Consider the following 15,927-nt stretch of genomic DNA (forward strand, 5'->3'; position numbering starts at 1 on the left):
CTAGAGGGGCCTGCGCTGCGAGGAGAGATGGCTTGGGCACAGGACTCTATCCTAGGCTCTGGTCAGCCTGCTGTGCTAGCCCTGCACTACTGGGGCCAGTAGGGTTTTCCAGGGCCCCCACATGAGGGGGACCACTTCTCCTGGGAGTCGTAGGGTGCATCTGGTCAGTCACCTGGGGGCCTCATCATTGTCTTGGGTAAGCACATGGCCCGTCCTGACCTAGACTCCAGTCAGCGTGCCAGGCCTGGCAAGCCAGCCAGAGCCTTCTGGATCAGCTCTGCTTCACCTTCCACTTCCCAAGGGTCCCCGTGCAAGTATTACTGGGATGTGAAGCAAGAGCTACCGAATTGCTCCAGCCCTTCTAGAATTAACTTCAGCTACTGCTGTCTTTTTTTTTTTTTTTTTAACAGGCAGAGTGGACAGTGAGAGACAGAGAAAAAGGTTTTCCTTTGCCGTTGGTTCACCCTCCAATGGCCGCCGCTGCTGGCGAAGCACCGCACTGATCCGATGGCAGGAGCCAGGTACTTCTCCTGGTCTCCCATGGGGTGCAGGGCCCAAGCACTTGGGCCATCCTCCACTGCACTCCCTGGCCACAGCAGAGAGCTGGCCTGGAAGAGGGGCAACCGAGACAGAATCCGGCGCCCCGACCGGGACTAGAATCCGGTGTGCCGGCGCCGCTAGGCGGAGGATTAGCCCAGTGAGCCCAGTGAGCCGTGGGCCGGCCAGCTACTGCTGTCTTAACAGAACGTAACCCAAATGCTCCTTCCTTTATGATGGGATTACATACCAATAAACCCATCATAAATGGAGGATCTATTTTTGACTTGATGTTTTATTTTTTTGGATAACATTTTTAATTTACATTATAGGAAAAAGTTTAAAAAATTCAAACCTTAAGTTGAAAAGGTATTTAGTCCACCTAACTTGAACATCAGAGCTTAGGAACACAGTGCACTGTAGTTATGGTTGCATAACTGAGAGATGTGGCTCACTGGCACTGCCCAGAGTATCATACTGCATATTCTTGGTGTGGAAAAAAACAGAATTCAAAAGAAAAAAAAATCAGTATCAAAATCTGCTTTCAATTATAACATAACATACTTATTAGCTCTGACCCATCATTGGGGGCTGGTATATGGTTTTTGGATCCTTACCATGCTATTTAAACCAATATTTTAATGTATACAATAACAATGCAGAACAACAAGAAAGCCCAAAACAGAATACAACTTTTATATTACTGAACTTTATGTACAAAATCATTTGATTTCAAATAAACATTTAATGTAAAAACAAACGTTCTTTTAAACTGAATTTTTTTTACATCTACTGTACCATTCAAATGCTTTTATCATCTTACATGATTTCTTCAAAATCTGTTACCAAGGGTACATATAGAAAAGCATTTTTTTTATAAATAGAAACAAAGGGATTTTTTTCAGCTTTTATTATAAGATGACATAAAAAGTTTACTCAACAGAAGTAATTTCATTACTATTTGGGGGAGGGAAAGACCAACTTTTTGTGCAAACAATGCTAGCCTTCTTTTAAGCATTAAGAGCATAACTGCTTAAGAAATGACATAAGCAATAATTCTACACCTACATCTCCCCTAAAATAATCTATTTTTTTTTTTACATATGTGCACAGCTTTAGCAAATTAAAGCCCGAGAGAAATGCTCGAGATCCGCTATCCAAAGGCAAAAATCAGTTTGCTGGAACTCGTCACTTGGAGAGCTCACCAATCAAGGAGTCTGTAATGAAAGCTGCAGTTTCCCTCTTTCCTATTTTTTTAAACACAAAAATCAATGACTAAGAACTTAATACTGGATGACAAATCACATCCACACTATTTGTTAAATAGTCTCACAGTTAAACACATCTTAAAGACCAATCAAACCAGTATTTACATTTTATAAATTTCTGAAGACACCATTAGAAAGCTTATATATCCCTTCATTAAACAAAATAGGGAACTGCATCTGATGGTGGTGGAATGAAATTAAAAAATTAAAAAAAAACCTGTATTTACAGCAGCATTGATCCTTTATAAATAAAGAATATGAAAATGCAATATCTTTAAGGATAATAAAAAATTGAGGTGATGTTACTCAACCACAGTGCTTGGAGTTGGAATAAAAACCTATTGGTGCTTATTAATGTGCCAGTAGTGAAACCACTTTCTGTTGGAAAAAATCCAACTGCAAATATGTGCGTAAAACACACAACACAGGGCAAAATTGCTCAAAACAATTCAAGTCAGTTTATCTGTACTGGATATTCTAATTATGAAATACATTACAAAGACATCCTTGCAAAACAAAAAAAAGCATAACAGTTTCTGGTTCGTCTGTATAGAACATTTCCCCCACCCCTAAAAGTGGCATCTTAAAAACCTCTAACTTGTTCTTCCCATGGTTTAACAATCCTAATGAAAAGATATGAACAGCTGAATTTTCCATGTGATTACCTAATCAGAAGGAAAAAAAAAAACAGTAAAATGTTCAAGTTTAAGAAATGTACTGGGTGAGCAATGCACTAAAATTATCCACATGAAAACAAATGGTAACCTTATAAGTCAACATGACATTTCACTGTCAACAATGTGAACAATGAACATTGTCTCACAAACAGGCATTAGATGAAGAAGTGCTATTTTAAAATTGTAAAATGAATTTGTGTAAAATATCTTACACTGTAATTTTTTGATTCAAATATAAATGATTTCAAAACCAAGGATCAAGGTTTGATTGTAAATGGTAATGCAACATAATTTCACAAAAATCTTCAATTTCTAAAAAGGGAATCACATTCCAATTTTCCCTCCCCAAGAAAATTTCTCACAATTACAAAATAGAAAACCAGTCACAATGCAAAAAGCATTATAATTTAAATATGAAATAATTTCTAGAGTTAATATTTTTCATAAGACAACTGTTGCAGTTAAAAATACTTTCTCTGAAGTATTGCTTTTCATGCTCAAACTAGAAAATGTTTTAATGGCATCAATTAAACTGACATACATGTAATGCTGCATAATGGAGTGAAATAGGACCCTGATACAAATATCCTTGTTGAAATCATTTACTTCACCTAACAGTGCCTGTTTGGAATCTGTGATTTTTCAGTGTTTGTCCATAACATGGGGTTAGGTTTTCTTTTCAGAGTTTTTGTTTTTTGCTCTGTTTTGAAACCCCTGAGACACCATCTGTTTCCAAAGCTTTCTCTTTTGAGTTAATTTCACTAAATCCATTTGCTGTCCCATTTTGTTCTTCAGTTATTTCTTCATTTGTAGGGGAAGCAGTTTCTCCTTTTTCTAATTTCTGCTGCATTTCACGGAGCTTGGTAACAGCTTTATCTATAGACATTATGCTAATAAGATTAAAGTCATGCATGCTGACTAGATGAAGCATGAAGTTTCGACACAAATTCTTCTTAATTATTTTCTGTCCATAATTTTCTACAAACAGCATACAGGCGTGATTCATTTGATTGTCAGCAATAAACCTATGTAAATAAAGCAAAACATTAATAGTGATAAAAAGCATTTTCATCAACTATAATAGTGATAACCATTATAGAACAGTAAGGTTGTATACAAATTCAGTAAATAGTAATTTAGCAAGCAGTGAAACTGAGACACAATCTCCTGAATGAGCTAAGCAATTGAGAAATTTTTTAAAAAGTTTTAATATAACCAAGATTAAACAGGCATCATTATAACAGATGTCATTTCTGTTTTTCCCAATGCAATCACACACAGTAGTCCTAAGAATATGAAATATTTTCTTTTGCCAGCACCACTTCCATTAATTCCCTTTATACAAACTAACAATACTTGGTAATTTTATTCCTTGATTTTGACCTAGTTTCTTATTACAGAAGCAGTGCTTCTCTACATTTTCAGTTCGTGGTAAATCTTTAAAAAAATAAGGTATCACGAAAAGTCATGTTAAGTGTGGCTGTGTTGGTAGTAAGGTGCTTATATGATTAATAACATTCAAGAACTAAATGAAATCATATAGAACAGTAACTACTGAAATCACATAGAATAATATCCACTGAAACTGACCCCACATGGAGACTGTAATACCTATCTGTATTGCAGAAAACAAAATTAGTGGGGCCAGTGGCTGAGACTTAGGGGGTAACACCTCCATCTGCAGCGCTACTATCCTATATGGGTGCTGGTTCGAGTCCCAGCTGCTCCACTTCAGATGCAGCTCTCTGCTATGGCCTGGAAAAGCAGCAGAAGGTCCAAGTCCTTGAGCCCCTGCACCTGCCTGGGAGACCAGGAACAAGCTCCTGGCTTCAGACTGGTCCAGCTCTGGCTGTTTCTGGGGAGTGAACCAGCAGATGGAAGAGTCTCTGCCTCTGCCTCTTTGTAACTCTGCCTTTCAAATAAATAAATCTTTTTTAAAAAATCAATTTACCCTCAATGACCTGCTACTTTACAATGCTAGCACACAAAGAACCCCGATAGTTGTTACACTAACCAATTTGGATGAAGGCACTGAAACAGAACTAATTAATTAATTAGACTAAAATTATCTTGACATTAGCTTGTCAGGACAAAAAGAAAAACAGATTTCACTCAGACTTTCACATACACGTTTTACTGATAACAGTTTTAAGGACTAGAACAGGAGCCAGGCAAACTTTCTGTAAAAAGCTAGAGAGTAAATGCTTTAGGCTTTGTAAGCATTTAGTGATTTGATGTCTCTTCTGAAAGTATAAAAATCAGTAGCCTAAAAATTAAAAAAAAAAAATAAATAAATAAATAAAAAATTTTTTTTCGGCCAGCACAAGCCATGCTTACAAACACCTGAACTAGAACTTAGGCTCTTCATCACCCAAGAGTAAGGAAACCCTTTCTCTGGCCAGACTACTCCTATTAACCCTATACATACCAAGAATTCCCCTTAATTTTCTCCCTTGATCTTGGCACACTTTTTTTTTTTTTTTTTAAACAGAAGCAGTAATTTATTTCACTCAACTATAAGTAAAAAATCTTGGACATTTGTGCTGTAGAGGCAAGCCTTTCTAACAGGTAAAACGTTCACACAGGGGAAGAAGACAGATAATGTGAGGAAAATAATAGCTGGGAACATATTATACCCAAAGTAATCCAAAGCAATGAGAACTAAGAACTGTTCTATATTGACCTCTCTGAAATGGAAACAAATTTTTAAAAGCCACATTTTATCTGAATGATTAAGTTTATTCTTAAAACTGTAGTAAACTGTGAAATATAATATTCAGCATTTCCAGGTTTGTAGCACACAGCATATTATTTTTATATTACTTGGCAATAAAAGCAATAAAAACTGGGTCACTTAAAAAAAAAGATCAAATTATTCTTATTAGACTTCTAGAAATTGTTCTGCCTGTAAAATCACAATATATAGTTAAATTCAATTCAACTAATGGTAACAGAAAATTTTTTTCATGTAAATAATGGAAGCCAAGGCTCTTTAAACACTTGCTGTTAAAGGGCTAGGAGCTAGCACTTCCCTTGTATGTTCTCTGAACATCACCGTTTGTCTTTACACAATTCAAATACGTAGAGCTAGTATAACATTTTTGACACATAACAAAATTAATCAAATTTTAAGCGAGACCCTAACAAGTAGATTTATAGAATGTTAAGGAGTAGAGCCAGCATTGTGGCACAGCAGGTTAAGCTGCCACCTGCAATGCTGACATCCCACATGGACACCAGTTTGAATCCTGGCTGCTCCACTTCCCATCTAGAGTTCTGTTAATGCTTTTGGGGAGTAAACTAGCAGATGCAAGACCACTCTCTCATCTCTCCTTGTGGCTCTGACTTTCAAATTAATCAACCAATCTTTAATAGAATGTGAAGCAAACAAAACAGAATAATGGAATATTCAACTCAGAAATACCCTACCCATGCTTCATGACATGGAGATTCCATAGCTTCATCACTTCTTTTTCTCCTTCATTAACATCAGAAAACTCTTCAATTTGCTAAAAAATAAAAAAATACCTATTAAAGGAAGAGTAAATTGGTATTTCTAAAAAAAAGGGGGGGGGGGCGAATGTCAAACATAAGATGTTTTAAAACTGAAAATGGCAAAGTGGCAACATTTTGTAAAATCAAGTTGTATTTAAGTAGTAATTTAGAAAAGAAAATAACTTATGAAAATAGTCACTGATGAATATAGAAAGTACCCAAGATAAATTCTTATGAAGGGGGCCGGCGCTGTGTTGCAGCAGGTTAAAGCCCTGGTCTGCAGCACCGGCATCCCCATATGGGCGTCCATTTGGGTCCCGGCTACTCCATTTCCAATCTAGCTCCCAGCTAATGTGCCTGGGAAAGCAGTGGAGGATGGCTCAAGTCTTTGGGCCCCTATACCAGTGTAGGAGACCCCCCCCAGGAAGCTCCTGGTTCCTGGCTTTGGATCGAGCTCAGCAGTTGTGGCCATTTGGGGAGTAAACCAGCAGATGCAAAACCTTTCTCTCTCAGTAACTCTGTCTTTCAGATAAGAAGAAAATCTGTATTTCCTTTATTTTGTAATTTTTAAAGACACTTACAAAAATTTTCTCCTGGATTTCTTCATTTAGAAAAGTAAGTTTTCAATCAAAATTCATTTAATCATAAAATATCATGATCACTGCTGATAATTTTAACAACAAAGATAATAATTACTGTAATGGTTTTTTCTCTTAGCCATTCAGGATCTTTTTCATCTTCACTATCTACTTCCATTTCTTGTGGACGGAGAGGTAAGCAGGTGTCACTATGAAAATACAGACGATTATGGCCACTACTATACGTTCGCTGCTGTTCAACTTCTCCATCTTCAGATTCAAGAAATTCAGACATGCTTGCTTTTGTTCGCTTTGGCCTAATGAAAAGAAATAAATATTGATGTAATATGGCATCGACATTTATACCACCTAATTATATGACTAGGAGTTGAGACCTGAAAATTTACAATATTACTATTTTACAAAACAGCACAACACTATAAATTAATCTTTTTTTAAAAAAGATAAAGTTATCTTTCAAGGTGTGAAAAATCTAGCAGACATACAAAATAAAAAAAGAGAAAAGGAATAAAGTATACTATTCCAAGACACATCTAAAATTGAAATAATGATGTCCATCTAACTAGTGGATTCCGCTGGCTCCCCCTATTCCTCTTTTATTGACAGAAGTCAGAGAATAAACTTTTATCATATGATCTTTTTACTCACCTGCACACAAGAATGTGTGTGATTGGTGTTCTCTTTACTGGTCCATTTCGACTAAAAGCAAATCCAGGTTGGCGATGAATATCCTGAGGATTTCCTGCATAGGAGCCATCATAACACTCATTGATAGAAACATCTATCCTAGCACCTTTTGGATGATACTGTTAAAAAAAAAAAAGTGTTTAGGAAAATATTGTCTTACTCTAAATACCTTTCCCTCCAAGTTAACTAAATAAAAAAGTATTTGTGAGTTCTTTTAAAAAATACTTATTTCAGGGCTGGCTCTGTGGTGTAGTGGGTAAAACTGCTGCCTGCAGTGCCACCATCCCATATTGGCGCCAGTTTGAATCTCAGCTGCTCCACTTCCAATCCAGCTCTCTGTTGTGGCCTGGGACAGTAGCAGAAGATGGCCCAAGTGTTTGGCCCCTGCACCCATGTGGGAGACCTGGAGGAAGCTCCTGGCTCCTGGCTTCGGATCAGCATGCGGCCATCTGGGGAGTGAACCAGTGGGTGGAAAAACCTCTCTTTCTCTGCATCTGCCCCCCCTTCTCTCTCTGTGTAACTCCAACTTTCAAATAAATAAATAAATCTTAAAAAAAAAATACTTATTTCAAAGGCAGAGTTACAGAGAGAGAGAGAAAGGAGACAGGAAGATCTTCCATTCACTGGTTCACTCCCCAAATAGCTGCAGGGGCCAGGCTGAAGCCAAGAGCCAGGAGCTTCTTCCGGGTCTTCCACGTGGGTGCAGGGACCCAAGGACTTGGGCCCTCTTCCTCTGCATTCCCAGGTACAACACCAGGGAGCTGGATCAGAAGTGGAGCAGCTAGCCTTCAATGAACACCTATAAGGGATGCTAATGCTACAGGCCATGGCTTTAACTCGCTGCACCACACCTCCGGACCCTGAGTTCCTAACATTTTTTTCAAGATTTGAGAGGCTGAGCATTGGTGGGAGAATGGGTAGGTTATTTTCCATCTATCTGTTGGTTCACTTTCCTTTATTTGAAAGGTAGTTACAGAGAGGGAGAGAGAGGAGGGGAGAGAGAAAGAGAGAAAGAAGTCTTCCATCCATTGGTTTACTCCCCAAATGGCTGCAACGGCTGAAGCTGGGCTAATCCGAAGCAAGGAGCCTGGAGCGGCTTCCAGGTCTCCCACGTGGGTGCAGGAGCCGAAGGACATGGCCATCTTCCACTTCTTTCCCGGGCCATAGTAGATAGCTGGATCAAAGTGGAGCAGCTAGAGCTCAACAGCACTGCAGGCAGTGCCTTTACCACTATGCCACAGCGCCGGCCCCTGGTTCACTTTCCTAATGGCACAACAACCAGGGCTGGACCAGGCTGAAATCAGGAGCCAGGAACTCCATCAGGTCTCCCATACTGGGGGAGGGGCCCAAACTGAGCCATTATCCACTGCCTTACCTGGCACATTACTAGGGAGCTGGACTAGGAACAGTCGGGACTGGAACCAGCACTCTGATACAAAATACTGATATTGCAAGCAATGGCTTAACGTTCTGTGCCACAGTGACTGTCCAGGTTCTTAATGCTTTGGAACTAAAGCCAGGACCATCAGCTCGGTGAACAGGAACTCGTAAGATATGAACTGAAAAAGACATGTTAAAATCCTGCCTCTGGCGGCCGGTGTTGTGGGCACAGCAGGTTATGCCACTGTCTGCGATGCCAACATTCCATATGAACATCAGTTCAAGTCCCAGCTGTTCCACTTCTGACCCAGCTCTCTGCTAACGCACCTGGGAAGGCAGGGGAAAAAGGCCCAAGTGTTTAAGTCCTTGCTACTCATGGATAGAGTTCTAGGCTCTTGGTTCTCGTGGCATTTGGGGAATGAACCAGCAGACAGAAAATCTCCTGTCTCTCTAGGAGTAAGTAAATAAATCTTGCAAAAAAAAAAAAAAAAAAAAAAAAAAATCTGATTCCTCAGACAGCAAGTGATGGCTCAGGTACAGGGGTCCCTGCCATGAATGGAGATAAAGGATGGAGCTCCTGGCTTCTGGCTTTGAACTTGCCCAGCTCTATTTGTTGCAAGCATTTGGAGTGTGAACCAGAGGACAGAAGATCTCTGTTTCTCCTTTTTAGTCACTCTACAATTCAAAGAAATAAAAATTAATTTAAAAAGTAAAAGAAATCAACTCTGGCTCTGAGTTAAGTGTTTGATCTAATAGTTAAGCATCGCATATTGTAGTGCTTGGGTTTGATATCCACCTGCAGCTTCCTGCTAATGTATACCCTAGGAGGCAGCAGTGAGGCCCAAATAATTGAATTCCTGCCACCCATGTGGGAGACCTGGATTAGGTTCACAGATCCCACCTAGCCCTGGCTGCTGCAGGAATTTGGGAAATAAACCAGCAGAAGGGAGCCCTCTCTCTCCCACTGCCTATCAAAAAACAAACTCCCAAAATTTGACTGCCATCTACTGGCTTGGAACCACTGAACAAATTACTTCTTAACTGAACAGTTTTTATTCCAAATATATATAACCCTGAATCATGTACAGTAATTGTGCTTATAGCAATCCAATTAATGCAGAGATTTTCATATTTTTACACAAATACGATACTGACAAATCAGGATGTCTCATATTTAATGTATATTAATGATAAGGAGAAAGGAAAATTTACTTACAACATAGTTGAAGATAAACCTGCTATGGCAGAGTTTTAGATGCTTGAGTAAACTATACAGTTTGCGGCAATTCAGAGTGCACCAAGGGCAATGTAGGTCATCCCTTGCTTCTGTCTGTTGTCTTGTGTTGTTGTTATAAAGGAACTAAAAAACAAACACAAAACCAACAAATCCACACCTTATACATCTTTAAAAACAGCTAAGACAATTTATAAAGAAAATCAAAATACAGACGCCCCAAAATTTCAGATCTAACATACAAAACATGAGTACTTACAAAAGAAGGCTCAGCTCAGCTATGCTTACCTGATAAAATATTCTCAATTTTTGTCGGTTTTCATTTGAAGTATCTTTTTCTTTTCTCGTTTGTAGATCTGTAGTCAATGACTCTTTAACAGCTGAAAATGTAGTTTTATATTTAATGAGACAACTTGCTTCTAAAAATTAAAATGTCTCCACCAAAATTATTAAACATTCAGTCTCACAGAATTCTACTTGTGATCTTTAACATAATTTGTGTTCTCATTCTCAACTGAAGATCACAGGAAAAATCCTGGTTTTTTTTTTTTTTTTTTTTTTTTTTTGACAGGCAGAGTGGACAGTGAGAGAGAGAGAGACAGAGAGAAAGGTCTTCCTTTGCCATTGGTTCACCCTCCAATGGCCGCCGCGCTGATCCGATGGCAGGAGCCAGGAGCCAGGTGCTTTTCCTGGTCTCCCATGGGGTGCAGGGCCCAAGCACTTGGGCCATCCTCCACTGCACGCCCTGGCCACAGCAGAGAGCTGGCCTGGAAGAGGGGCAACCGGGACAGAATCCAGCGCCCCGACCGGGACTAGAACCCGGTGTGCCAGTGCCGCTAGGTGGAGGATTAGCCTAGTGAGCCGCGGCGCCAGCTAGGAAAAATCCTCTTAATCAGCACCCCTAATCAAATGTTAAGGTCTTTATTGGCAAGACTCATTTCTTCCTTTCAAAACCCCCTACTACTCTCTAAACCATCATAAATGCAAGTCTGAGTAATTTTATGTCTCAGTATACTTGTTTTAGACAGTATGAGGTCAGAATGTACCTGTATCAGTATTTGTATTCTCAGTGCCCAGAAGGAAGCAGGCATTCAATAAATGCTTATTTATCAATATTAAGTAAAAAAAAAAGACTGTATTAAATTCTTTCAAAATTTCAATAACAATCATTAATTATTTTGATTTACTTCCTTTCAGACATAAGGGAAGAATGGTATTTGTTCTTCCTGACATAACAATCCATATATACACAAACACACACACGCAAACTTTTGCATAAAGCTTTTGTTCTTGGTTGCCTGGCTGCATTGCAACTCTTACCTGTTTCACTGGCTTCAGAGTGTTTTGCAAAGGGCCTAGACTAATTTATTTTCCCTGGACATAGACCATTTTTGTATCTTTTTAACCTATTACAGTGACCTACACGTGAGAAGTCAATGTCAAAGATATCGTAAACCTTGTGCCTTCTTTAAATAGGCAGATAAAAACACACGGATGCTCTCAGGTCAAAAACTTTCTATTAGGCAGATATATACTTGTTATATATTATATACATAACTCAACAGAGAGCTAACTCCATCTATACATTTTTTTCTCTTAAAAATGGACTGCAGGGGAGCCGGTGCTGTGGTGCGGCAAGTTAAAGCCCTGGCCTGAAAGGTCAGCATCCCATATGGGCGTTGGTTCTAGTCCCACTGCTCCTCCTTTTTTTTTTTTTTTTTTTTTAAATTTGTTTTATTTATTTGAAAGACAGAGTTACAGAGAGAGAGAGAGAGAGAGGGAGAGAGGTTTTCCATCTGCTGGTTTACTCCCCAGATGGCCGCGACGGCTGAAGCTGCGCTGATCTGAAGCTAGGAGCTTCTTCTGGGTCTCCCACACGGGTGCAGGCGCCCAAGGACTTTGGCCATCTTCTACTGCTTTCCCAGGCTACAGCAGAGAGCTGGACCGGAAGAGGAGCAGCCAGGACTCAAACCGGCGCCCAAATGGGATGCTTGTGCTTTGGGACAGGGCTTCAACCAATGTGCCACAGCGCAGGCCCCAGGGAGTGAACTAATGGATGGAAGACTTCTCTCTCTGTAACTCTTTCAAATAAATAAAATAAATCTTAAAAAAAAAAAAAAAAAAAAAAAAAAAGGACTGCAGGACAGACATTAGACCTAGTGGCTAAAATGCTGGTGGAAACCCCTATATCCCATATCAGAATGTGTGCATTCAATGCCTAGTCTCACTCCTGACTCTAATTTCCTACTGATTCGGACTCTAGGAGGCAGCTTGTGATGATTCAGGTAACTGGGTTCCTGCCTCCCACATGGGAAGACCTGGACTGGGTGGGCTGCTCCCACTTTTGGTTCCAGCTGGAATACTACAGGCATTTAGGGGTGAGCAAGTGGATGAGAGATTCTCTTTATCAAATACATAAATATTTTTAAAATGTACTGCAAATTTTAGCCTGGTAAAATCCAGGCAGAGTAATAGGAAGGGAAGAACAGCAAGAGAGATCTTCTATCTGGTTCACTGTCCAAATGCCTGTAATCGCCAGGCATATACCAGGCTGAAATTGAATCAAGTCTCCTATATGGCTCACAGGGACTCAAGCACTTGAGTCATCACCTGCTGCCTTATCAGGGTTTGTATCAGAAGGAAGCTGAAATCACAAATAGAGGTGGGACTTGAATCCAGTCTCTCATATGAGGCATCTCAATCTGTGTCTTTTTAAAATTTATTTATTTTTATTTGACAGATATAGACAGACAGTGAGAGAGAGAGAGAGAAAGGGCTTCCTTCCGTTGGTTCATCCCCCAAATGGCCGCTATGGCTGGAGCTACACTGATGTGAGGCCAGGAGCCAGGTGCTTCCTTCTGGTTTCCCATGCAGGTGCAGACGCCCAAGCACTTGGGCCATCCTCCACTACCTTCCCGGGCCACAGCAGAGCTGGACTGGAAGAGGAGCAACTGGGACTAGAACCCGGCGCCCGTATGGGATGCCGGTGCCCCAGGCGGAGGATTAACCAAGTGAGCCATGGTGCTGGCCCCACTGTGTCTTTTTTTTTTTTTTTTTTAAAGATTTATTTATTTACTTAAAGTCAAAGTTACACAGAAGGAGGAGAGGCAGAGAGGTCTTCTATCCACTGGTCCACTCTCCAATTGGCCACAACGGTCAGAGCCTCCTCTGGATCTCCCAGGCTGGTGCAGGGGCCCAAGGACTTGGGTTATCCTCCACTGCTTTCCCAGGCCATAGCAGAGAGCTGGATTGGAAGTGGAGCAGCCAGGTCTCAAACCAGCAGCACCCAAAGGGGATGCTGGCACTGCAGGCAGTGGCTTCATCTGCTCCGCCACAGCACTGGCCCTCCAATCTGTCTTAACTAGCAGGCCAAACATTAACTCCTGGAAATCATTATCTTAGCAGCATTGTTCTCTTACCAATAGTTTGAGCAGGTTTAACTGAACCAGGCTTATTTTCTTGGTGGAGACTCTCTGAATTTCTAGTAGCTAGAGGCTTAGCAATAGGAGCCGTAGATTTATCATTGGTCTCTCCTGTCCAACGAAGAGTAAACTGCAATGTAGGTCCCTGAGAAAATGTTTCAAATGGAGGCAGCCTCTAAAAAAATAAAATCAAGAAAAAGTGAGAAGGAATCGTAGGAATAACAAGTCAGTGTGATCTCATTTAAATCAATATATTTTCTTTAGAAATCAAATGCTGACAGAGATGACTAGGCAAATAAACTTATTGAGCAGTAGACAATGTAGAGCTGGAAAGCACACACAGTCCATCTCTAAGACGTAATCACTTACCAGTAACAGCTGAATTGTTGCCATGAGGAAATATGGATCCAGCACAGCCAGATTTCCAGATTTCTCTAGTTAAGAAACCCAGGCTTTCACAGGAAAGCATCCCATTTCTTATGCTGATAACCAATTCAAAAAAGTCTTTAAAACAAAGCAGAACAAAACTGTGGTACCCACAGCCTGTCTCTGCTGTGAAGTGTCCAAGTCCTTTCTTTTTGTTAATTGAAAAGTTCTAGCATATACTCGTTTTCCTTGATTTTTCCCAGCCTTACTGTCAAAGACTGCCCTAGTTTCTCCTCTTCAGTTATGGTACACTGAGCTATCTTGGCTCCCTTCTTCCGCCTCAAATCACTCACTAGACAACTTGCCTCCTTTTTTCCTAGCTAACGTTTAGCGATCTGCACCAATTTCTCACTCATCCTCGAGGATTTACCTACTTAGTCTGATGACTCCAAATCGGTTTTCCATGCTTTTCTTTATATTTGAGCTCCAAACTCAAATCTCCAATTGCCCCTTGAACATTGTTGCTTGATAATACATTGTCACCTTGAACTAAAGTATGTTTAGAAGTGAATTCACTATATTTTCCTTAAAATAAGCTTTACAAGGACAAGAGTTTGGTGTAGCACTTAAGATGCTATTTCAGATCCCCACATCACATATCGGAGTGCCTTGTCTGAGTTTTGGTTTTGCTTCCAAATACAGGTTCCTGCTGGAAGATGTCTTTCTGTCTCTGCCTTTCAAGCAAATAAAAATTAAAAATTATTTAAATGAACTCCCTTCCAGGTACGAATATTTTTGTTCCTGGCATTATCATTCTACTAGTGACTCTAAACTAAAAATTTTGGAGTTATAGTTAACTCCTATACTTTCATTTCTCCTATGTAATTACCAAATCCTTTTTGAAATACCTATCATCATTTCCACCTTCAGTTATAACAAGAAAAATCTTAGTATAGATTCAGACGTAGTATATATTCATACTTCCTTAATACTATAATATCTCGGCTGTTCTCACTGCTTTAAATTTTTACTTCCAAGTCTAGATACAGAGGACCAAATAATCTGGTCTACCTTCATACTATTCTTTTACAAAAACTTTCAATGGGCTATTTTACATTCATGGAAGTCCAAAGTTCTTCTATATCTTTACTACGAATAATCCTGTAATTTTAAGGGTGGGCATTTGGCACAGTGGATAAGATGCCACTTGGGACACCCACATCTCACACCAGAGTGCATAGATTTGAATCCTGGCTCCAGCTCAGATTCTAACGCTTGAATTTTTGCCACTTAGTTGGGAGACCCAGTCTGAACTTTGGGCTTTGGCTGTTGTGGTTGTTTGGGGAATGAACCAGAAAAATGGAGGATCTCTCTATGCCTTAAAAAAAAAAAAAAAAAAAAAAAAAGACACTGGGGATCACAGTTAAGTCCCTGCTTGCAATGCCAGAATCCCATATGAACACAGGTTCAAGTCCTGGCTGCTCCACTTCTGATACTGCTAACGCACCTGGGAGAGCAACAGAAGATGGCCCAAGGACTTGGGTCCCTACCACCCACTTGGGAGACCAAAACGGAGTTTTAGGCCAGCATAGCCCAGCCTGGGGCCACAGCAGCCATTTGAGGAGTAAACCAGCAGATGGAAGTTATCTCTCTCTCTCAAACTCTTACCAATAAATAAATAAAATCTAAGAAACAGGGGCCGGCGCCGGCATACCATATGTGCGCCGGGTTCTAGTCCCGGTTGCTCCTCTTCCAGGCTAGCTCTCTGCTGTGGCCCAGGAGGGCAGTGGAGGATGGCCTAAGTGCTTGAGCTCCTGCACCCACATGGGAGACCAGGAGATAGCACCTGGCTCCTGACTTCAGACTGGCGCAGCTCCAGCTATGGGTGCCATTTGGGGGGTGAACCAATGGAAGGAAGACCTTTCTCTAACTCTGCCTGTCCAAAAAACAAACAAACGAAAAAAAACACCACATGGGGCCAGAGCTGTGGTGTGTTAACAGATTAAGATGCCACCTGCAATGCCAGCATCCCAAATGGGTACCAATTTGGGTCCTGGATGCTACACTTATGATCTAGCTCTCTGCTGATGGCCTGGGAAAAGCAGTGGAAGATGGCCAAAATACTTGCACCCCTGAACCTACAAGGGAGACCCAGATAAAGCTCCTGACTTTGGCCTGGCTTATCCCTGGCTGTTGTGGCTGTTTAGAGAGTGAACCAATGGATGGAAGGCCTCTCTCTCTGTCCCCACTCTCCTCTGCCAC

At 40.5% G+C, this 15,927-nt stretch overlaps 1 protein-coding gene across 4 annotated transcripts in view; it reads right to left on the minus strand.

Moving 5' to 3' along the window:
- Window positions 1-1,230: 1,230 nt before the first annotated feature.
- SUZ12 (SUZ12 polycomb repressive complex 2 subunit) overlaps window positions 1,231-15,927 on the minus strand; it is a 59,893-nt gene continuing 45,196 nt past the window's right edge. For all 4 annotated transcript variants that reach the window (XM_008271057.4, XM_070061075.1, XM_008271056.4 and 1 more), the window contains 7 exons: window positions 13,297-13,474; window positions 10,166-10,257; window positions 9,860-10,003; window positions 7,225-7,382; window positions 6,674-6,872; window positions 5,912-5,991; window positions 1,231-3,507 (listed from right to left, as the gene is read on the minus strand). In XM_008271057.4, the coding sequence (XP_008269279.1) occupies window positions 3,162-3,507; window positions 5,912-5,991; window positions 6,674-6,872; window positions 7,225-7,382; window positions 9,860-10,003; window positions 10,166-10,257; window positions 13,297-13,474 (1,197 nt within the window). In that variant the 3' untranslated portion in view covers window positions 1,231-3,161. The remainder of the gene's footprint in view (window positions 3,508-5,911; window positions 5,992-6,673; window positions 6,873-7,224; window positions 7,383-9,859; window positions 10,004-10,165; window positions 10,258-13,296; window positions 13,475-15,927) is intronic.

The sequence above is a fragment of the Oryctolagus cuniculus genome, chromosome 17 (genome assembly GCF_964237555.1).
Source record: "Oryctolagus cuniculus chromosome 17, mOryCun1.1, whole genome shotgun sequence".
NCBI classification, from domain to species: Eukaryota; Metazoa; Chordata; class Mammalia; order Lagomorpha; family Leporidae; genus Oryctolagus; species Oryctolagus cuniculus.